This window comes from Nymphalis io, chromosome 2, assembly GCF_905147045.1.
Source record: "Nymphalis io chromosome 2, ilAglIoxx1.1, whole genome shotgun sequence".
Classification (NCBI taxonomy): Eukaryota; Metazoa; Arthropoda; class Insecta; order Lepidoptera; family Nymphalidae; genus Nymphalis; species Nymphalis io.
Window position 1 is genome coordinate 8,598,740 of NC_065889.1, and position 23,611 is coordinate 8,622,350.

General features: G+C 34.7%; 1 protein-coding gene across 3 annotated transcripts; it reads left to right on the plus strand.

The window, feature by feature from the left end:
• Positions 1–628: 628 nt before the first annotated feature.
• Positions 629–23,506, plus strand: LOC126773018 (probable ubiquitin carboxyl-terminal hydrolase FAF). 3 transcript variants are annotated; one of them, XM_050493640.1, is made up of 50 exons: positions 629–696; positions 1,239–1,313; positions 1,395–1,524; positions 1,649–1,868; positions 1,944–2,099; positions 2,209–2,398; positions 2,504–2,659; positions 3,548–3,701; positions 5,389–5,540; positions 5,629–5,886; positions 5,969–6,067; positions 6,148–6,290; positions 6,553–6,773; positions 6,847–6,977; positions 7,056–7,252; positions 7,329–7,431; positions 7,596–7,761; positions 7,891–8,137; positions 8,208–8,358; positions 8,457–8,576; positions 8,658–8,789; positions 8,874–8,972; positions 9,056–9,204; positions 9,274–9,387; positions 9,475–9,583; positions 9,989–10,142; positions 10,262–10,392; positions 10,696–10,917; positions 11,766–11,927; positions 12,435–12,705; positions 12,832–12,999; positions 13,074–13,147; positions 13,227–13,339; positions 13,426–13,599; positions 15,658–15,799; positions 15,890–16,043; positions 16,337–16,481; positions 16,612–16,732; positions 16,950–17,086; positions 17,159–17,318; positions 17,407–17,516; positions 17,796–17,879; positions 17,963–18,063; positions 18,296–18,489; positions 18,584–18,679; positions 18,865–19,040; positions 19,416–19,647; positions 19,850–20,053; positions 20,201–20,319; positions 20,699–23,506. In XM_050493640.1, the coding sequence occupies exons 2-50, from the start codon at positions 1,272–1,274 to the stop codon at positions 20,910–20,912; spliced, it is 7,497 nt and encodes a 2,498-aa protein (XP_050349597.1). In that variant the 5' UTR covers positions 629–696; positions 1,239–1,271; the 3' UTR covers positions 20,913–23,506. The 3 variants fall into 3 exon arrangements, with proteins under 3 accessions (XP_050349597.1, XP_050349605.1, XP_050349613.1); XM_050493648.1 differs by having other exon boundaries at positions 20,204–20,319; XM_050493656.1 differs by having other exon boundaries at positions 6,850–6,977.
• The last annotated feature ends 105 nt before the right edge of the window (positions 23,507–23,611 follow it).

A 23,611-nucleotide genomic window follows, 5' to 3' on the forward strand; every position in this document is an offset into this window, starting at 1 on the left:
TCAACCCTGTTTATTAAAAGCAATGTGTTCAACCCTGTTTATTAAAAGCAATGTGTTCACCTTGTTTATTAAAAGCAAGCAAGAAAAAAGCAGATGCTTATAGTCCAATAAAATGGAAATATATTATTCATTAAAAAAAGTTAGTTACACTGCGAACATTATTATTATTTGACGTTAATGTTTCTAACAAATTAAATTATCATTTATTATAAATTTATTTCAGAATACTCATTACTCTATCCTTTCTTGATTTTGTATAACCATGTTAACATTTACAAATTGTACAATTATTATATAATTTATTCTATTTGCTTCATTTATAGAAATATATAAGAAAATTAAATGAAATCTTTAAATTGTAAATGTTAAATTAATTAATTAATTTAAGCGATAACTTACTCAGTGTATGCCCAGACTTACGTTATAAGCAATGTTAATTTTTATATACAAACATTACCGATTTCATATTAATTATTATTATTTAAAAAAACATATTTTACTACTTCTTAAAATATTATTTGAATTACTAAACACTAAAACTATTATTTTCAAAACATAAAGTATATGTCGAACGAAATACGATACATCTACCATAACAAACCTTACAAATATATCATCTATTTTCGTTATTACGTCAAAGTGTAGTGCTTATTTGTGATTTAAAATATTTTACAGTAATTCAAGTATAAAGATAAGGTAAATCAATTTGTAATATTGAAATAATGATATTTATGAAGAGTTTTTTATATCCGTAAAAGTTTTCCTGTGATATTCTTAATACCTATCTTGTTTAGGACAATGACGCCATTTTGTCGCGCCGGCTGATCAGTAATATTATTTTTAAATAATTTTTCTACTGTATCTTGTGTTAATTACTATAAAATATATATTATTTAGATTGGCAGTACCATGGAATATACTTTGGGCGATCGTTTCGTTTAATCCAATGCGCATACTGACGATGTTAATATATTGATTATGTGTATTCTATACCGCAAATATGAATATCGAAAGGGTGTTATTTAGTCTATTTGTAGTGATATTAGAAACTAAATTTTAAATTGCATATGTTTCTTAAATCGCTTATTAATGTCATTTTTTTATTGCATAAACTGGCAGCTCTATTAAAAGTACTTACAATATAATCTTTTAATAAAGAAATATTATTTATCCACTTTGTTTGTTTGTTGAACTCGTTCTAAAAATATATGTTTTAAATCTAATTATATTAATTTAAGGAGGAGGGAAATGATTAAAGTTATGTTATAATAATGACAATATCAATGAAGGAACAAGATCAGATGCCCGGGGAGGTAAATAATATCCTTTTGTTTTTTTGTATACTATTGAAATAATTGTTTTTATGGACAATTATGAAAATTATTTCATTACAGATGGGGTTCCCCGAGGCTAAACTAAAAGCATTAGAGGAGAAAATTTCCCATCCCCGATGGGTTGTACCTGTTTTGCCTGAACAGGAGTTAGAAGCTCTTTTAGTTGCTTCTACTGAGTTAGCTGCAAAAGGTTTGTTTCTAGTAAATTTTAGCTTGAGCATTTATATAAAAATATAGTAAATATGGACATAAATAAATTTAAAAATGAATGCAGTGGTGTGATAATTTGAATACATATGTTATTTTTATTATAGGTGAAGATATAAATAATGCAGCCTGTCAAAGGTTTTATAGTGATGCTTTGACGGTGTCATTTACAAAAATTTTAACTGACGATGCAGTCTCATCTTGGAAGAATAACATTCAACAATGTGTGCGATCAAACTGTGAGAAGCTGGTTAAATTATGTGCCATGAAGTTGGATGATTCTAGATTTTTACATTTGCTACATATAGCTTTCAATCCAAACAACAAGTATGATTTTTTTGCAAATACTAATTAGTCTAGTTCATCTCATTGTTCAGTTTCTCATGTTTGTTATATTTTTAGATTTCACACTTTCAATGCATCAAGATCATCTGAAGGCTTATCAGTAGCAAATGTTTCTACAACTGCAGGACAGGGTTCAACACAGGAATCTGAAGTGTTTGCAAAATCACAAGATCATCGGACACCAAGAGGATGGCTGGTCCATCTAATTAATGAGTAATTATACCTTACTTTCAAATACTATTGTTACTTCAAATTGGATCCATCTTTATTTGTAGTGTTAATTATGAATAAATTTATTTCTTTTTTTTAATTTGATTTATAGATTTGGCCAAGCAGGGGGTTTTGTCAAGTTAAGGGAAAGATTTGAATCTATAATGGGCTTTAAGAAATCTGAATTGACATCATCGGTTATTAGTGAAGAAAAGGTTTTGAGTGAAATAATGGAAAAAGAAAATGAAGAGACTAAAGTTAATGTAACTGAAAATATCATTCCGATAACAGAAAATATGGAGGTTTGTTTACAACAAATATTAAGTTGAGAAAAATATAAAGGATAAATAAACCAATCAATTATTAAACGGTAAAAAAAGATATCCCAATAAATTAATTTATTTCAGAATTCAATCACAAGAAATGAACAACCATCCTCTTTAGAACAATCTACAAGTGGAGATACACGAGTAGCTGCTGTATGGCAATTAATACGCCCTTTTGGTGTTTGTCATGATCTCCTCACTCCAAACACTGTCACAGTTTACCTCTTACCTGTATTGGTAAGTATATAACTATTTATATATTTTAGTAAGTCAAAAGGGTCACCTTACGGTAAGTATTCTCAGATACCCAGGTACTACTAATTGAGCAAACCTATCTGAGATATGAATATTCTACCACCAATCAGCAAAATTTAGTATGGTTGTGTTCTGGTTTGAAGCATAGCTGGGGTACAAGCAACATAAAATACAATGTTGGTGCGCTGATATAATGGATGATTAGTCTTTCTTACAATGTATATGGACGGTGGTGAGCACTTACACCTGATAAGGTGACCCAATTGCAAGTCTGCCTACCTATTTCAAATTAAAAAAAATGCTTACCATGTGAGCTTAAATGTTATGTTTCTTGTGAAAGAATGCAGTGGGTGCATATTAAAACCATTTATGTATAATCTTTTCCAATTGCTGTAGAAGAAAATATAAACGAATCTTAGAATTACATATTTCATGCTATATGTGATTATTGTATCTTTGGCACTAAAAACAGTTCTTTTTTGTACAACATTATCATTACCACCATTGAAAGTTCTGATAACAATTTCAACAATATACAGACAATTATAATGTATTATTTTTTTTCATATCTACAATAAATACCACGAATAATTTAGGTCTTGAATAACTATATCACATAAATTGAAACTAACGTTTTTTTATTTATTTTCTATATCTATTTCAACTGAAAAGTCTTAGTTTGCTTAAAATTGTGACATTTTATATGGGTTGATTGAAAAAGATTAAAATGTGACTAGGTCCAAGGTTTCATAAGGTAATTATAAATGTTGTTATTTGTATGTTAGCCATAACATTATATTTAATTTATTATTAACATTAATTTATATTAAATTTTATATTAAATATCACATTTGTCTTGTTTACTTATAGGAATGTATACCAACTCTTCTCGAAAGTCTTACAGATGAAGAATTAAAAAGAGAAGCTCGGGGCAGTGAAAATAAAACTGACACAGTGTCTTGTTTGATTCGAGCTTGCAAATCTGTTTCTGTTAAGACTCCTCAACATCACAGTCTATTGAAATGTGAGTAATATTTTATATTCTCATTTTATTTATATGAGAATCGGTGTGCTATACTTTTTTTTCTTTTTTTTTTTTAAACTAAACTGTAATATTAATAAAAATACTTTGACTTTTGCCTTTTGTAAAAAAAAAAAAATTTTTTTTTCAAATTTCCTCTGTTATAGTGGTAATAGATTGCTCAATTAAAAATAATTTGAAATTAAACTTAATATTAAACATGCATTCAAACCATAAAGGTAATAAAATGATTTATTTGTATTATTACTTTATAAAGGCAAAACAAAGTAAATTATAGTGTTATTTAAATGTAAGCTGTCATTAAAATATCTTATTTACCTTATTAATAAAAGTTATTTTAGCTTTAAATTTTTAATTGAGCTGTGATTCTTTTCTTATACAAGCTGTTGAAATTTTAAGTAGAAAAAGGTTAAGTTTGTTATGTATATATTTGATTAAATGTGTTTTTCATTTTGTGTAAAAAGTTATTGACTAAAGCAGAATCAAGCCATACAACTTATCACATCGATTGAATGTTTTAAAAATGACTTATTGATATTGAATATAAAAATGTATTAGTAATATTTTGTTGCATATTGTTTTTTTTTAATTATTATTATTTATGTGTATACAGTATTAACTATAAATTAAGCAAGAATTGTAGCAGTTCGGCCAGCGAAAAATCAAGATTTTTATCAATGTTGATTATTAATATTTATTTCAGAAGCAAGATGAAGCTATATATTAATTATGCATAAAAGAAGCGTTAATGAACGTGGGTTTGGAAACATTACTTCAGGTTAAAGGCTGGTTGCAGACCCTGTAGCTGCTAAGGGGCGCAGTTTTAGTTTCTCCCCTATGCTGCTACATTGTCTGTAATCATCCTACAAACGTCATTACAAGAGAATCGTCACATCAGCATCTTTCGCATTTTTTTCTTTTTGTATAAATTATTAAAATTTATATTTCGAGTTAAAAAAAAAGTATTATATTATAAATTGTTTTTAAATTTAAATCCGGTTATGCATTTACTAAGCGCAAAACTTCAATTACATATTTTATTAAGGACTATTGAAGAAATAGTCTTAGTGACTATTTATTGAATAGTCCTAGTGACTATATCTTCAATAATCCTTAGTAAAATATGCATTTGATGTACCGTTATTGAGTAGTAGTTAAAAAAGTGTAACAGGTTTTATTTTGTAAAGAGGTCTGCGATCCTGACATCTGTCTATTGGTCAACAGCGTGTTATGGATTTAAAACAAAATTTATCGCAAAATCTTAATATTTATTTTAAGTTGATATAATAATATAATTCGTTAGTAAACAATACTAATATATATACCGTATGTTCTTCGACACTTCAAAGTTACATTGTCCATTCGACCACGGATCTGTCAGGAACGCGATGACAGCGGTCGAACATTATTGTTAATTTCTCAAATGTTATAAAGTATTGTTTATATTATGAGCCATGAACAAAATTTTAATCAAGAATCTTTTCGACTCAAATCAAATTGTATAGTCTTAAAATTGATTGTATTGTAAATATTATTTATAATATAGTACGAAGAGCTATAATTCTTAATTTTTATTTGTAATAAAAATAATGTTAAGATTATCTATCTTAGTAGTCGAAGGTAGTAGTCTAAAATTTATTAAAAGGAAAATATTGTTTTATTTTTACAGCATTAGAGATGTTTCGATTGAAGATGATTTTACGATTATTACAAATGTCTTCGTTTAATGGGAAAATGTCAGCTTTAAATGAAATAAATCAACTGATAAGTACAATTTCACAACAACCTAAGCCTGAATGGCTCACGCCTGCGGTTATTACGGTATGTCTATTATGTTTTTGTAATTTCTTACTTTAGTCAACTTTTTTTTTCGTTTACTTGAAGTTACGTTTTCATTTTTTTTTTTTAGAACTGGATTCGTGAAAATAAAGTTGTAGATATAGTGTTACGTGATTCGCTTCACCAACCTCAGTATGTGGATCGATTAGAAAAAATGCTTAGGTTCATGATCAAAGAAAACTCTCTTACGAGGGACGACTTAGATGCAATATGGAGGGCTCAGCAAGGTAAACACGAGGCGATAGTCAAAAATCTCCACGATCTTCTTGCTAAACTTGCTTGGGACTTCACACCGGACCAACTGGACCATCTGTTTGATTGTTTTAAGGTAAACTATTTCGATTTCTTATTATACCTCAAGTTATGTAAAAACTTATAGGATAACTTAAAAAATAATTGAATACTTGCAGGCAAGTTGGGCAACATCAAGTAAGAAACAGAGTGACAAATTACTAGAAGTTATACGAAGACTCGCAGAAGACGATAAGGACGGTGTAATGGCGAATAAGGTATGATGATATTTAAAGTAAAGACTTCGCGTTTTCGCTTTAAAAATGTATTTGTTTTTGAGGATTTATATCATTTTAAGGTTCTGGTACTATTCTGGAATTTAGCACACTCGGACGAAGTGTGCACGGAAATCATGGACGTAGCTTTGGCAAATCTTATCAAAATACTCGACTATAGCTGCAGTCAGGACCGCGACGCTCAGAAAACTTTGTGGCTAGATAAGTATGTATTTGTCTACCTTTATAATTTAGTAAATTAGAACATTTAGTAAAATAATTAAATTCTAGAATCTTCTAAAGATGAATTGTTGAGACAATTGAAAGTCCAAGTGCGGCTATCGAGCTCGCAACCCGTTTTTTATTATTAATACATTGTTTTATTTGTAATTAAATGTGGATTTAAGAACGGTCTTATGTTTCTACTCATTATAAGATTTAAGATATTTAACCATATGTATGGGTAATTGACAAGCGAGCTCGTTTAGATGCGTGGAGGAGCTGAAGAGCAACGACAAGTGGGTGCTGCCGGCGCTGAAGATGATGCGCGAGATCTGCTGCCTGTACGAGGCGGGCGGCGGCGCGGGCGTGCGACCGCACGTCACGCGCCAGGAGCTCATCGACCGCCTGCAGACGCAGCACTCGCTCGTCATACTCGTCACCGACTCGCTCACGCACTACATGGACGCCGTCAGGACCAAGTTGGCAGGTTAGCTAAGCCCTGTGCGAACTATCTTCGTGGCGTTTGTGTTACCGTTTCTTATATGTTTTATTTCTGGCAGAAGAGAGTGAAATAGATTGGGAAAATTGGCTTCCCGACGGTAGATACCCGCATGCGGCGCAAGTTCATGAGAGATTGAGTTTTCTTCGCTTTCTTCTTAAGGATGGACAGTTATGGCTCTGTGCCGAACAAGTGAGTTTTTGAGAGCATGCTTTGACCTTTATTATTAATGTGAAATAACGGGTTAAATATCGAAATTGTTTTTCTCAGGCGAAACAAATTTGGATATGTCTAGCCGAGAGGCCCGCTCATTTAGGAGATCGTGAAGCTTGTTTCCGCTGGTTTAGTAAACTGATGGGAGAGGAACCTGATTTAGACCCGAATATTAATTTGCATTTTTTTCGTCGGAATATTATGACACTGCCGCCTAATTTACTAACTCACTCCGGAATAAAATGCTTTGAGAGGTATGTAAATAAACTTGTGCAAGATATGATCAAATTATTTTGAATGTAAAAATTTATGAAAAATACTTTCTTTCAGGTTTTTTAAAGCCGTTAATTCCAAAGAAGGTAAACTTAAAGTTAAACGACGTAGTTTTTTATTAAACGATGCCGATCTCATAGGATTAGATTATTTATGGAGGGTGAGTAAATATTACATGCTTAGCATAAATTATTCGATATTTAAAGTAATAATACTAACCACTCTACATTTTAACTATTCACTAAGATACAAACGAATACAAGGGCAACTAGCAAAAAATATAAAAATGCATTTCAAATTATGAATTGCATTAATGTGTCACAGGTGATAACCGAGTGTGACGACGAGATCTCAGTGCGCGGCACGGAGCTGCTGCGCGAGGTGTGCACGTGCACGGGCCCGCAGCTGTCGCCCGCGCAGCACCACGAGGCCTTCCTCACGCACTGCTGCGCGCGCACGCAGCGCCTGCAGAAGGACATGGACCTGGGCGGTACGGCCTTTACGGATTGTGCTAAACTATTATTGTTAAATGATACGTTAAGAAAATCCACTTGAATGAAAAACTTAAAATGTCAAAACGTAATACGTTACGTGTTTCATATAACTCATCTCTTTTCAGATGCTGCAGAATGTTGTACAAGGATGTGTAGAGTAATTCGTGCCATACAGGAATATATTAATGAATGTGATAGAAGATTCACTGCAGAGCGACAAATTCTTCCGATTTATAGATCGGGTAGAGGCAGGCAATGTACTATAATAGTAAGATTTAACTTTCAAACAGGCCAAAGACAAATTGAAGATATAGAACTGTTTTCACACTCAAATGAAACATTACATTCATTACGTTCTGCAGTTCAAAGAAGGTAAATTAAATCTCGTGAATTGGCTCTTCAAATTTGGACAATTTACTCAAATTTTTAATTTTTGTTGCAGATTAAAATGTGCTTCTGATAGTAATATTAAATTAGAAATGTACATAAATAAGTTAGAGTTGTATGTAAATGGTGAGCTTTTGGACACAAGCTATGACCGTAAAATACTCTCACAAATACCTCTTAGGGACAAAACTGTAATCGTTGCTAAGGTACTAATTTTTCACTTAGAATTTTATATTGAACTTATCTTTATATATGTATATGTATGAGAAATTTTGAAAATTCACCACCACTAATCTGTTGTCAGGTATATGATGGACAAGTGTGCGGAAGTGGTGGTTGTGGATCTTCAAATGAATCCAGTAGTGATTCGAGTACGTCATCTCCGCCGCTGCCCCCTACTCCTGAACATGCTTTACCAGGAGTTGTGAGTATATTTTAAACAAGTAAATGTTAAAAGTATCTAAAAGACCTGTTTTATTAATTTTCTTTGTTATATCTTTTGCAGCTTTTTGCACAAGGCTCGTGGTATCTTCCTTTCATATTGGATTTGGAACATATTGGTATTACAAAAGGGCATGCTCAGTTAACTGAAGCAGCCCATCTTTTGTCACAAATCTGTCCGAGTCATAAACAAACAGTAAGTTTTATATATATATATTTGCTATTTACTTTATGTAATTAGCATTCCGTGTGACCATTTGTGATTGAATAAATTTTTCAGGTGGAAAAGTTAACGGAAGCTCTCCTTAGCCGAGATGATACGAAGCTAAGAGATATGCTGTATGGACCAGCCCCACCTACTGTCGCTTATAATGTAGAGGTTTGTATTATATAATTATTACCAAAAAAGCATTCTTTGCATACTTAAAGTAATTGTATGTAAAAATTTGAGCTTTCTTATAGGTCCTATACAGCATGGTGATGCCATCGTCGGATACAAGATTAGAACGTAACCGTAGTTTTCAGTTAGCGTGTGTTAAAAAGGCTCCACTTTTAGTACAATGCTTATCTGATAGCGAGTTTTTAAAAGATGCGGCTCCACACACTAGAAGGTAAACAATGATCTGGTTAACTTGAGCACATAAGTTAAGTAAAAACATTAATAATTAATTTTATTTCAGAGTCGGTTACTTGGCTTTGGTAAGACTATCGAAATTGGCTCTGTATACTTTAGGACATCTTTTCGAAATCCTCGCACCAGATGGCTCCGACACCTCTGTAGATAAGGAGTTTCGGTAAGAAGCATAAAATTTATGCTCAAAATGTACAAAAATACATAGATGTTATGACAACATTAGTTTATGTTGGGTTCATATTTACAGAATGGATGTGACAATATTGAGGGAGGCATTGCAAACGGTTCCTAACCATAATTGTGAGCTTATTGTTAAAGCTATAGCTGAAAAATTGGCGAATACTTTAGGTGAACAGGTGATTATAACTCCTATATTATATTTTTACATTTTGCAATTTTCCATAATTTTGGTTTATGAGCCAAGTTCGAGGCTTTTAATGCCTCATAGAACAAAATGGGCTCTAATATTTAGTGACTACTTTAACATATTGAGTAATACTAACAGTAATTTTCCAGTTCTGGATTACAAGATTGACCATAAGGTTCTAGTTTATTTATATAAAATAATATTCACTACATGTAAAGTTTTTGAAGATTAATGCATGCATACCAGATAAGACCTATTACAAAATTTTATTACTAACGACTAAATAAATATCAGTACTTGTTGAGTCTCAGCAATTGACGTATGACGGTTGTTATATAAATTATCGCATGTTTGATCAGTATTAAACTAACGTTCGTACATCTCGGCGGAACAGATGGTGACCAGCAGCGAGGACAGCGACTCGGTGTCGTCGTTGGTTTGGTGGCGCGTGCCCACCACCGCTACCGTGCGCGCGCTCTACTCGCTCGCACACTCCGTGGCGCAACCCACCGACCACAGCGGCCTCGTGCACTCGGACGACGTCATATGTGAGTGACGCCGGTGTTATTTTTGTGCCGTTATGCGTATGAGTACGCAGATTGTGTCGCCTATTAGAAACCTTTTAATTATTTTGTTATTAAATAAGCTAAGAGATTAATGTTTACAGTGGTGCGCGAATGCATGGAAGTTGTCACCATATGCATGGCATTGGGTGGTGGACATCTGGAGTCTCTTCTTCACGAATCCTGGTGGCAAGAAACGGCGCTGTACTTAATGATCGATTGCCCCAACCCACAGGTTAAAATTCCATTAACTTAAAGTTTTATGTAATCAATTATTTAAAATATGACTTCTGGTATTGACTAGAGAATAGCAAAAAAAAAACATCTTTAAGGTTGAATCCATTATCCATTATGTTAAATTTTTTTACGAGTTTCATTGCTAATAAAATTTGGTCTGTTTTAAGTTGCTACGGAATATTTTCACTAGGCTTTAATTAAGTCCAAGTCTTTAAACAAAGTATGTAAATTATATGACTGAAATGGAAATCAATTTTTCTTCACACTGCACAGTCCTAATTAGTTACGCGTTTACCGGCAGGTGCGCGTGTCGTGCGCGGAGCAGCTGCTGGCCATGTGCGCGTGGGGCGGCGGCGGCGGCGCGCGCGGCGCGCTGGCGGCGTTGGGCGGCGCGGGCGGCGCGGCGGCCACGCCCCGCCTCACGGCGCACGCGCGACACGCGCAGCAGTTCCTGCAGCTGCTGTGCCGCCTGGTGTCGCTCGCTGGGCCCACCGAGCGCACCTTGGAGGACTTGACCGTTGAGGTGGGTATTTGTGATGCCCGAGTAGACTTTATCGAGACTCGTGACTTACTTTACGATGAAATTTGGTATTAGTAATAGTTATTTTGTAAATACAATTGTAGTAAAACCGCTTTAACTGGTGGTAGAGCTTTGTGCAAGCTCGTCTGGGTAGGTACCACCCACTCATCAGATATTCTACCGCAAAACAGCAGTACTTATTATTGTTGTGTTCCGGTTTGAAGGGTGAGTGAGCCAGTGTAATTACAGGCACAAGGGACATAAAATCTTAGTTCCCAAGGTTGGTGGCGCATTGGCTATGTAAGCGATGGTTGACATTTCTTACAATGCCAATGTTTAAGGGTGTTTGGTGACCACTTACCATCAGGTGGCCCATATGCTCGTCCGTCTTCCTATTTTATAAAAAAAAAAAAAATGAGTCCTCGCCTGCGCGCCTAATGACCAAGGCGACTGAAGGAGGTGCGGGCGGCTGTAACCTAACCGCGTAGTGAACGAGATGAGTTGTGTCAAAAATGCCGCACCGCCTGCACCTCCTTCAGTCCCCTTAGTCGTCATACCCCGCACCCCCGACTTGCCGGGGAGGAATAGCCCGGGTAAAGGTGGCAACCCTGAAGTCCGTACCCAGACTGGCTTTAGGGCTAGTCAGCATAAACCCTCACTCACTAAATGATAGCAAAATTGGTTATTTAGAAAAGTCTTAGAAGTCCCAAGACATCCCGGGACTATTACTCTAGAATGTCCGGTACAGAAGAGTACAGGGGCTAACTTTATTGAGTTGTTTTTATTTTGACTTATTAGACAGAGTACGGTGAAACAGAGTTCACAGAATATTCATATTTATAATGTTGTAGGTTGAATGGCTTCGGGCAGTACGCGCTAATCCCGCAATCCTGGACGACACTTTACTAGAAGGCCATCTAAATCTTACCAAAGAATTATTTACTCATGTTCCTGCTCAAGTGAAATACCAGTATGGCTCACATCCCGACCATAAGGACTCCGGGCTTATAAAGGTAAAGCAATGGAAAACTAAACGTTTTTAAATTGGCTGTTGTAACCGGTCGGTGTGACGAACCGGTTTTCGTCAGGAGTACATTACTAGGTTTTTTATAGTAATAACTACTCCAAGATTTATTACCGTCATTATTACGCCATATCAATACTAATTTTATCAAAGTTTTTGTAATAAGAATTGAATATACCTATAAGTGCTAGGAGACGCGCTATTTAATTGTATGCTGATGGTTTAATGGTAGGACTTTGCACTTACCGCCAATAACTGTAAAAAAGCTTAAACTCTGAATGAGTTTATGAGGTACAGAAAAATACATAGGGTACTTAACACTTACCCCCTCTAACACACTGACAAACTGCGAGCGGAAACTAGTATCACATGAAAAATTGTTGTGCAGGAAGAAACAAACATTGACACAATTGTTCTGTATATAACATTTCTACAAATTGAATACTTCATTTTGAAAAATATTTCATTTTTAAATTGATGTATTCAATTCGCACAGGAGGTGACAACCGAATTCTTGTGGCCGTACTCCTGGGCTTGGTGCCACATGGGTGCTGAAGGCGACCTTATAGGCGAGCAGCCGGCTGAGCAGACGGGCGAGCAGATTGGCGAGCAGGCGGACGAGCCAGCTGGTGAAGACGGCGTGGTGCCGCTGTGCCGCACGCCGGGCGCTGCCGCCGCCGCCACCGACCTGCTGCTGGCGCTCGTCGGTGCCTGCGTACCCAACATGGCCGCGCTCGCGGACCTACTCGACCGGATGTTCTATAGCGGTGAGTGCGGGATGGTTCCTAATGGGGAGACGATGAGACGATCTAATTCTGAATAATTATTGTTTTTGTGTCTTACTTCGCATCGTTACATTACTGTTAATAAATATTTGTATGTGGTCCGATCAGATAAGAGCATGGGTCTCACCGAGTGGGAATATATGCCATGCGTGGGTCCGCGGCCGGTAGCGGGATTGGTGGGGCTGAAGAACGCGGGTGCCACCTGCTACATGAACTCCGTTCTGCAGCAACTGTACTGCGTACGCGCCGTGCGGGACGTGCTACTGGTTGTGCAAGGTAACTTTAACGCACATTATTGCTTGAGAAGTGTTTCATAGTTCATTTTCTCTAATTGTTAAATTATATTAAAGGTGCGGCGACTGACCCAAATGAAGATTTTTCTGGAGAATCACATCACCACAGCATTCTGGAGAACAATATTGAGGTATAAACATGATCAAAATAAATAAGTTTGCATGAATAGGTTACGCGATATGAATCACTAATGATAGTATTTGTTTCAGAATAATAACGATTATAACATCAACATATTAAAACAAGTTCAGGCCATATTCGCACATTTGCATTTTAGCAAACTCCAGTATTACGTGCCGAGAGGACTGTGGGCACATTTTAGGTAAACATGGTCTTTAAAAAATTTTTATTAATGTGATACCCATATCTCATCATATATTTATATGTACATGTAAATATATATTTCAGGCTTCAAGGAGAACCGGTTAATTTACGCGAACAACAGGATGCCGTCGAATTTTTTATGTCGCTAGTAGAATCTCTAGATGAAGCACTAAAGTCACTTGGTCAAGAACAATTAATGGCTAAAACTATGGGTGGAACATATTCGGACCAAAAAATCTGCAAAGGTTGCCCTCACAGGTAATTTAAAATTTGATTAATATTGTATATAACTATGTACTAAAACTATTCAAAAATTATATCTATTTTATATTAAAAAAAAAGTTTTTAATCCGTACTACAAATATGACGATAATTTACTGCCAAGCCAAAGTTTATATATTTATTGTTAGTTATAAAAACAGCTTCTTTAATGAAATAACACAACAAAATTACAAATAATCATTTATATGCATGAAATGTAGTTTTACAGATGTTATGTTATGAATTCTTAATAGGTATCTTCATTTCACTCACAATAGGAAAGCAAATATATTTGTTAACAAGTAATTAATGTTAAATACAGATCAATAGTACATTAAAATAATTCTATTAATATATATATATATATATATATATATATATATATATATATTACTGATTAAAATTCCAAATAAAAAAGCAAATGCTAAAAAAGTCTAGCAAATAATTACTCTTTTAATACATTCTTATATTTAAAATATTCATTTATACAGTATTTTTTTTTATTTATTAACCATTATTAAGTTTAGATCTTAGTAACCTTAATGGTAACTCAAGTTTTTGGTATATAATCAAATATTTTGATGCACATTATGTAGCAATTTTTTTCGAAAAAGAGCGCTTTGGCAAGGTGGCAATAATAACCTAGTAGGATCTATCAATCCAAGCTTGCTTCTATCACCTGCCTTTTCGAATAAGTGTGGATATTTTTTTTACAAACGGCTGCATCCATAATATAGAATATGGCTAGATCAAGATTTTGTTATCTTTAAAAATTTATCTACTTTAATCTCATGGTTGAACCCCAAAAATAGCTCGTATACACTTTCTGACAGATAAATATATTTATAGACCGTATTTATCAAACGTCAATCAGTGTAATTGTCTAGATCGTGTTTAATTCTTTACTATTCTTTCTTACATTTGGTCACATGATTGAAAAACCGTTTTCCATTCTTCAGCCCCGATCATGTTTATTTTTTCAGTCAACATTTTTTAATGTCGTTACATTCATATCCACGTTTCTAACGGCTACATAGCCTTTCTGTTAAGACCATATATTTTCAAGTAGCAATCGCAACAGTGTGCCCATGTTCGGCAAGTACCTTGTCCAAGGAAAATTTTGTAAACCTCTCCTTGTGCTGGCATTTAATACCGTATCTGGGGTTTCGTCAATTTCGTCAAATATATGGTATATTTAGGAAAAAGAGTTGACCCAACCGTACAACTTAAAATTATTTAAATTTGGGGTATTTAACAACTATATATATTTAGAACTGGACGCGACTGGACTCTGCTACACTTAAACAACGACACTTAAATTAGCCGACTGTCTCTTTTCAATGGTCGATGTGCAGTATTTATTGACGGGTTTTATACTAGAATTATCCCATCAATCCCACAAATTAAGCCATACTAACCAAGAAACAACATATCCATTATATGCAGTGAGATCAGCATCTTTGCCAACAGTACGTTGTAGAACGCGAAGAGCAAAAACAAACTTTATTTTAGAAGTAAGATTACTTATTTGAAATTTCCAATCACAATGATGATCCAATTCTACGCCAAGACATTTTACATAATTGTTTTCTTCAAGTTTCATTCCGTGACCATCCATTTTTAATTTTATTTTTTTAGTTTTAGAATTTGAAAATTGCACAAATGAATTTTTCAGTAAAATTTTAAAAGGTCTTATTCATAATCACTGTATTCAAATAAAAACGATTTATTATTATAAGTACGATCATTTAACTCGAATTAATGCAATAAACAAATTAAAATAATTATAATTGCTCCTTTTAATTTTTAACTACAACCGCGAACTACTATTTATATTATAAATGCGAAAGAAACTCTGTTCTATTTGTTACGCTTTCATGGCTAAACAACTGAAATTGACTTAGACTGAAGAAATTTGGTATGAAGCAACCTTGAACCCTAAGGAAGAACATATAGGCTACTTTTTTATGCCTAACACCTGCCCCTCCTCCCCCTACCACGCGGGCGAAGCCACGGGAAAAAAGTAGTTTTTCATATTTTTTCGTATTGTTGCAGATATTGCAAAGAAGAACCATTTAGCGTAGTCTCTCTAGATATCAGAAATATGTCGCGTTTGCAAGAATCCTTAGAGGCATATGTTCGTGGTGAACTTTTGGAAGGAGCTGATGCTTATTACTGCGATAAATGCAGCAAGAAGGTACGTTCTCACGTGAAAACTGTTTTATTTCTATTTTGTTGTATTATATACAAATGTCAAAATAACTAACCTGTAATGTCTTAATTGTAGGTGGTAACAGTGAAGCGACTATGTCTTAACAAATTGCCTCCTGTATTAGTTATACAGCTGAAAAGATTCGAATATGATTTCGAGAAAGTATGTGCTATAAAATTTAACGACTACTTTGAATTTCCCCGAGAACTGGACGTCGAACCTTACACAGGTATGTGAGCAGCCAATAAAATTATAATATTATAAATGCGAAAGTAACTCTGGCCGTCTGTTACGCTTTCACGTATAGAACACTGAACCGATTTTTATGAAATTTTATATGAAGTAAGCTTAAACCACGTGAAAAGACATAGGCTATTTTTTTAACAATCCCCGACGCCAGCATCTCAAAAATAAATAAAAATAGTTTTTTAATTGAGCCCTTTAAAATCTGCACTCAATAGCCGACTCATTAATGAACTAGCCCGTAACGTACACGATAGTAACGTAGAGACGATGTTGCAGCGTGGGGCCTGGCGCGCGCGGAGGGCGACGCGTCGCTGTGGGAGGGCGCCGAGCGCACGCCCGAGACGCACTATCAGCTCAGCGGCATCGTCGTGCACTCGGGGCAGGCGTCCGGCGGACACTACTACTCGTATGTTTTGCTCAGGTACGACGAAATATCTATATAATAAATCCTTGTAATGTTTTCTTGTATAAAAATTGAGTGACATTTTAATTTACTTATTGTAGTAGTACATTACTTGGTATATCTTATAACGACTTATGTACATTAACAGAGACAATGGAAGTGAAACGGGTCGCTGGGTGAAGTTGGACGATGGCGACGTGTCAGAGTGCGCCATGCATGATGATGACGAGATGAAGGCGCAGTGTTTCGGCGGAGAATATATGGGCGAGGTGCGAATGATCTCTAAACAAATCATTTATGTAACGATGAAACGTAGCTATTCAAAATAATTTTGTTTTCCTTGAAAATATTATAAATATTTAAATTTTAAAAATATTTAAATTTATTTTAATTGGGAAACTCGCGAATTAATAGAACGGTTGAAGAAGAAATTTATAAGTAGTATTAGTATCTAAAGTTACTGCACGAGAGTTTCTAATTTTCTAGGTATTTGATTCGACTATAAAAAGAGTATCCTATAAACGTCAAAAGAGATGGTGGAATGCTTACATGCTCTTCTATACGAGGAAAGACACGATTGAAACATCTGGTCTCGAAAATTCCATGCAAAATATGACCCTCAAGTGAGTTTTATCTACTGAGTGATGTATTTATTTACATTCTAATGTTGCTAAAAATGTGTTCATCTGTTACAGAGAAAGTGCCATACCGAAGCCTATATGGAATTCAGTACGTCGTAGCAACATTGCATTTTCCCATAATCAAGACCAGTTTAGTCTTGAACATTTTAATTTTATGAAAAAACTTTGTTGTATGCGATTACAAGTGCTACCCGGTTCGCAAAGTGCCGTGTGGGTACGTACAATAAAAAGTTGCAATAAATAGTATTTCTCAATTGTTAGCAATTGAAGTTAATAATTAATATTATGCTTAACCATTTCAGGGACCAGAACATGAAGAAATGTCAATGTTAGCTGTGCAATTAGCCTCCAAGTTCTTGTTTCAAGTTGGTTTTCACACAAAGAAAACTTTGCGTGGTCCACCTTCAGATTGGTAATTACTGTTACTCTAATAGATGAAATAAAAACATGAGTGAACACAAAACACCATAGTTCTTGTTAAAGTATTTTCGACCTTGCTTAGTGTAATTGTAGTATTTTTCCCCTGGCCTTATTATTAAACATTATTTCGTGTTAATTGTGGGTAAAATATGTAAGAGTTAAGTTTTAATTTAATTTAATAATCGTTTAATTAAATATAGTATATTTTTGTAAGATTGAAAAGTGTGACATGTTTAAAAATACATAATTTGTTTACTTCTTCCAATTGCAGGCATGATATTCTCTGCCATCATTTAAGATGTTCTCAGGCAGTTAGAGCTTGGTTTGCAACAGATCTATTTAAGCATCCTCATAGGTATGTGAATTAAACTTACGGTATCATTTAGTAAAATCACAAACAAACATACATAAATTATATACAATATTTTTTTGTTTTAGATTATGCGATTACTTACTCTCCTGTCCAATAGCCGAAGTAAGGGTGGTGTTTACGAAAATTATAGTTTTTTTAGCACATTTCTCAGTTCAGGATCCACCAGGTTAGTATTATAATGTAATGTAAATAATAAAAAAAAAACATTTAAAATTAATTTATTTATAAGATAGCATTACATATCGTTTCTGGAGTAACATTTTGTGGGTTTAAAGAAACGTTTGAACTTAATTCGATAACATTCGAGTTAAAGAAACTTTATTTCTCATTAAGAATCATATTCACTGACACGAGAACATAATATTATTACAATAATAAACATTAACGTAATTAAATAGTGAGCAGCGGGTACGGGTCGTGGTGCTCGCGCGAGGAGGCGTCATCGCTGTCGGACCAGCTGCTGTGCAGCGCGCGCGCTTTAGCCGCGCCGCCACACGCGCACCACTCCGACCATCGCCATCTGCCCCTGCTCTTCAATCTTTTCCACGCCTACGCGATGCTCGGTCTAGGGGAGCGACACCAGCTCTTGCGGGTTAGTAAGCTTATCCTACTTACTTTTTTTAATTTCCATTTTTATAACCTTTTAATATATTTCACAATTAACGTAATTCCTTTTCGTTTGACAGCTTAAAATTCTGGACATCGTGTTGACCGTCTGTGTTGAAGATACGACATCCTCGCTTGGAAAGTATCAATATCCAGAGTCGGCTAAAATACATCAGGTGAGATAAAGATTATAAAATAATAATATAATTTTTGAAAATATTATTATTTATAATAATATATGTATCATTATTTAGTATTTATATTTTTAACATTCGTATTTTTTTAAATAATATTATTTATCTGTTTATGTGAAACTGAAATCAGTGAATTTAGATTTTGAAAATTGATGTTATGTTCGTAGGTTGTGTGCGCTTTGGTGCGTTGTTGCGACGTGAGCGCGCGATGCCAGTCGGCCAATGCCAGCGACGGAGTGTTACCGTTGCCCAACCCCTACGCGGACCCACAACCCGCGCACACGCATTCGCCACGCCCTGTGCTCTCAGCCACCGCTGCCGATGTTCTCTACAACCGGACGGGGTTAGAGATATTCAAATTTTTAGATTTGCTTTTATTTCGTTAATACAAGCAAAAAACTATAGAAGGTTAACACTGCAATTAAACTATTATTTGTTAGTGTATCAGAAATTGCATAATATGTAATACTAGTTTACGCCCGCGGCTTCGCCCGCGGGTAAGAGATGTTTGGCATCCTTAGTCCATTTCTGTAGCCCTATTATTCTTTTACATATTTTTTTTTACGTTTGAAGTAAATATTATGTGTTTCTTATAATATATGTTGTACACCATTTTTAAATGTTATCGTAAACATGGATGACCTGGTCTATACTCCAATAATACTCCATGAATTTTAAGACAGTTATGAATAAAGAATAATAAATGTAATAATGGTAGGTCTTATATGAAGAAACTGACAGAGGAGTGTTGTGGCTGTGAAGAAGGAATCAGATTACTGCAGTTCTTATGCTGGGAGCACGCGGGCTGGTCTCGCATGGCGCTGGCAGAATTACTCTGGCAAATGGCTTATGCATTCTGTTATGAATTACGCCGGCACGCCGACGCGCTTACAGCACTACTGCTAATGGAGGACAGCTGGCAGCATCATCGAATACATAATGCTATCAAGGTATGTATTCCATAGTGTGCCGATATTACTTAATAGTATAGTAGTATGGTTTATCATTTATTATAATTTTCAATTCTCCTACTTATCTCAATACTTTGGAAATTTAGTTCCCATCAAACATATTTAAATGTAACGTTTATATGAAAGAAACAGTAACTCGATTTTCATTCAATACAGTATGTATCATCGCACTATATTGCAGGGTGTTTCGGAAGAACGTCCGGGGCTCCTTGAGACGGCCCTGCGCGCACGCAGCCATTACCAGAAGCGTGCTTACGCATGTGTAAAGCTAGTGGTGGGCGTCATGTGCCGCACGCCGCTAGCCGTGCGTGCCGTACACGCGCAGCCCGACGCGCGCCGGCGCTGGCGACAGCTACTCGCCTGGCTGCAAGACGAACTCGACCGCGTTAGTTATCCTAACATTTAAAATACCAAGTTATTATATTACTGTGCACTCCTTAAAGAAATAAATTATTTATATAGTATAATTTTTTTCCCAAAATATATTCGAATTAAATCTAAATAAAAGGTAATAACAGGTTTTTCCTTTCAGAAGTATGGACCGGGAGGGTACGGCTCGTACGGTACGTGGTCCCCGCCCAGCATATCAAATGAAACATCAAGTGGATATTTCCTGGAGCGCAGCAATTCAGCCAGGAAGACACTTGAAAAGTAATGTTTTACTTGTTATGTATATTTCTATGTATTAATATTCGGTGGCTTTATTCGGGTCCATCTGAGTGTGTCACTCTCATCAGTTTTTTACCTTTATCATCAATTCTTATCCTGGTCTGAAGAATGATTAATTACAATTACAAACTCGAGCTATATAACATCTTGGACTTGATTGGCGGTGCATCGACACCCTATGGGGTTGTTTTTGCTTGTAACGGTGCAGTATATACAGGAGAAGGCGATTAACCATTACATCGTTATGTAATAAAATTTGAAATAATGAACAAAGATACTAAGGCAGTGCAGTTAAAATTAATTGCCTATTTTTCAAAAAAAAAAATATTTTTTTATAACATATTTGAAATTCATACGACAGAGCGTATCAGCTGTGTCCCGAAGAAGAAGAAGAGGAGGAAGAATCACGTGAGGCAGGCTCGGGCTCAGGCTCCGGCGACGCGGGCGACGACAGCGGCGACGACGACGCGCCCGACGACGACGAGCCCGCGCCGCGCCGCCTGCAGCTGGCGCCGCCCGCGCCCCCCGCGCCGCCCGCGCCCCCCGCGCCGCCCGCTCCTCCGCAAGGACTCTGAGCGCCTCTAGTCCCCTATGTCGTTATCGCCCCACGTTTCGTACGAGACGCCGCCGCCTAGACGTAGTTTTGTTCTGTGATGTTAACGATACGTGTACGCTCGCTTCCGACGACGCTCGGGATGTGCGGCTCCGTCGACGCGTTGCTTACTTTTTAATTGTTTATGTAACATAATGTTCCGCTTTAAAAGTACCATAGTATTTATTATTTTTCTTTTTAAGACTTAAGATTCTTTACTTATTCGATAGGAGATTTATTTTCTATCGACGCAAAGCATATTTAATATTTTATTCTTATAAGGAAACATTATAAGGTTCGGTTCACTCCGTTCCATATGATCTTTGATGATCTATAGCGCGTGGGATAAAAGTGAAATTAAAAATAAAATCATGTTTGATTCACTAAAATTATAACTGGGATAGGCTTATTATTGGCCCCCCGTAGTCTGCTATATAACAACGACAACTATATTAAAAACACTCGAAAATAAATTTCAAAAAATGTGTACTTTAAAAAACCTGAGAATAAATAATAGCCAAATCTGTTTATGACTGAAATAATTTTATTATAAGCAGTTAATGTTTAAGATTCGTATATTAATCATACACATTAAGTATCAACAGTGAGCAACTCATAATAAATCACTTATAAATATACTTTCATCAATTTTACTTAATATTTATAGCGGCAGTAAATATAGTACTTCTAGCATGTTAAAGAATGTGTGTAAAGTAGATGATTGAAATGAGTTCTTACTTATTAGTTTAATATTACCTAGAAAATATTCCAAAAGATTTTAAACGATATTTCATTAGATTTTACTAAAATAGCAAGTAATTTAAAATCAATACATCTAACTTTACTATAACTATGATGAGCAACTTTTAAAAAATTAATAAATTCATACGAGACAAAAATATCTTAAAATATTTATAAACGTTTACTTAGAAATTGTTTTCGAGTGTTTGTCACAATCGAAACTTAGAAACATACAATAACTTTCCTACATCACAAATTGTAGTTCGTTCATGAATATACAGAAGTTATGTTGCTTTATCGACTCTTTAGTTGTTTAGTTATAATAAAATTTAGCTTAAAAATATTATTTTATAAATGTAAAGATAACTTATATTAAAAAAAATATCTTGTTTAGTTACATTTGATTGACTGCACATTTCTGTGGTTGAGGCCAAATTTTGGCCTAATGAGCACTATGCGTTACAACGTTTTTATAACTTTATTGCTAGCTTTATAATAGTAACAAAGCGTGTAGAGAGTGTAGATATTATAGAGGTATTAAACACTAGTCTAACAGGAAAATGTTGCCACGTCGATGTTCTGCTTTGTATTATATGTTATTTATTTTAATATTCCATAAAAGGTTGTATATTTTTTCCTTTCATTTAGATACTAATTCGTGGCGTCGCTCAGGCTATCAGGGAAATGTGTGAATTTTGTGTGATACACTCGATATAGTACACTAATCGTTTTGTACCAGTATTTAACTAACAAAAACCTAATGCAGATTCTAATGACACTTTAAGCAATTTAAAACATTTTGTACAATATAGAAAAGTAAGTTCGTTGGTATTCATTTTAATTCTGAATAGTTAAAGAATGCAATGTATAGTTACACGTTTTAGGGTACCAAGTTTTTCCGTATTCCTACCTAAACTAACAGCACATGTAGTGAACATATTTATCGAACACAAATGATATCGGTCGCAGTGACCTTGTGCCTTACTTTTATTTTCGTTGCTCAATTGGTTTTATACCTGATAGTCTGTACCGTCTATTATCAGATTTAAAGATTATCAACAAAATTAATTCGATATTGCTTGTCATATAATTTTTTTAACATTCTTAAATCATATTATCCCATAACAAACTTAAGGCTTGCGTGAGTATGATCATGTTTCTAAATTATGCAAAGCTTGGTGCAGTGACCGTTAATTGTTGTTAACTTTATTACCAAAGATGGATTTATAGAATAAGGGTAATTGGCGACCCTTTTTCTTCATAGCTTAATGATTGAAATATTTTGTATCTTTTATAAAATGCAAAAGCTAATGATGTTTTGTTAATAAAAAGAAAATTGTGATCGACCTTAGGCTTAGATAGGAGAGATATTTGATGATGTGACACAAAACTGAACTGCCAATCACATTTAACAATTTTAAAACATGTATGAGTTTCAATATCGTGTAAATATCATGATCAGCATTCTTGAATGTCTATTGTTTTTTTATCTAGAAACCAAATAAAGCTTCGAAAGTTGTAATATAAGTCTAAAAGTTGCGTTAAAAACGTAAAATCCTTCGCATGAATTGAAAACTCTCATATTTTAAAAATCAACCTGTGATCGAAATAATGACCACGGACAGCAACAAATTCTTGAAGTTAAAATTGTTGAAAGATTGCATGCCTATTCGCCTGAACAGTGTAAAATTATAATTGATAAATTTATTATAAGATCAGTTGAGTTTTGTATAATGTTTCTATAGCAAATATGTAACGAATGGCATTTGACATTATAGAATGCTCTCAGAATGCATTCAAATATAATAAAATCAAAAAAATAAATTTTGAACATTTTCTTATGTTTTATTTAATAAATTGTTATATTTTATTAGGGTCAAGCTAAAATATAAACAAATCTTGCAAAAAAGTGGAAGACTAACGAAGTTGATCTGTGGCCTT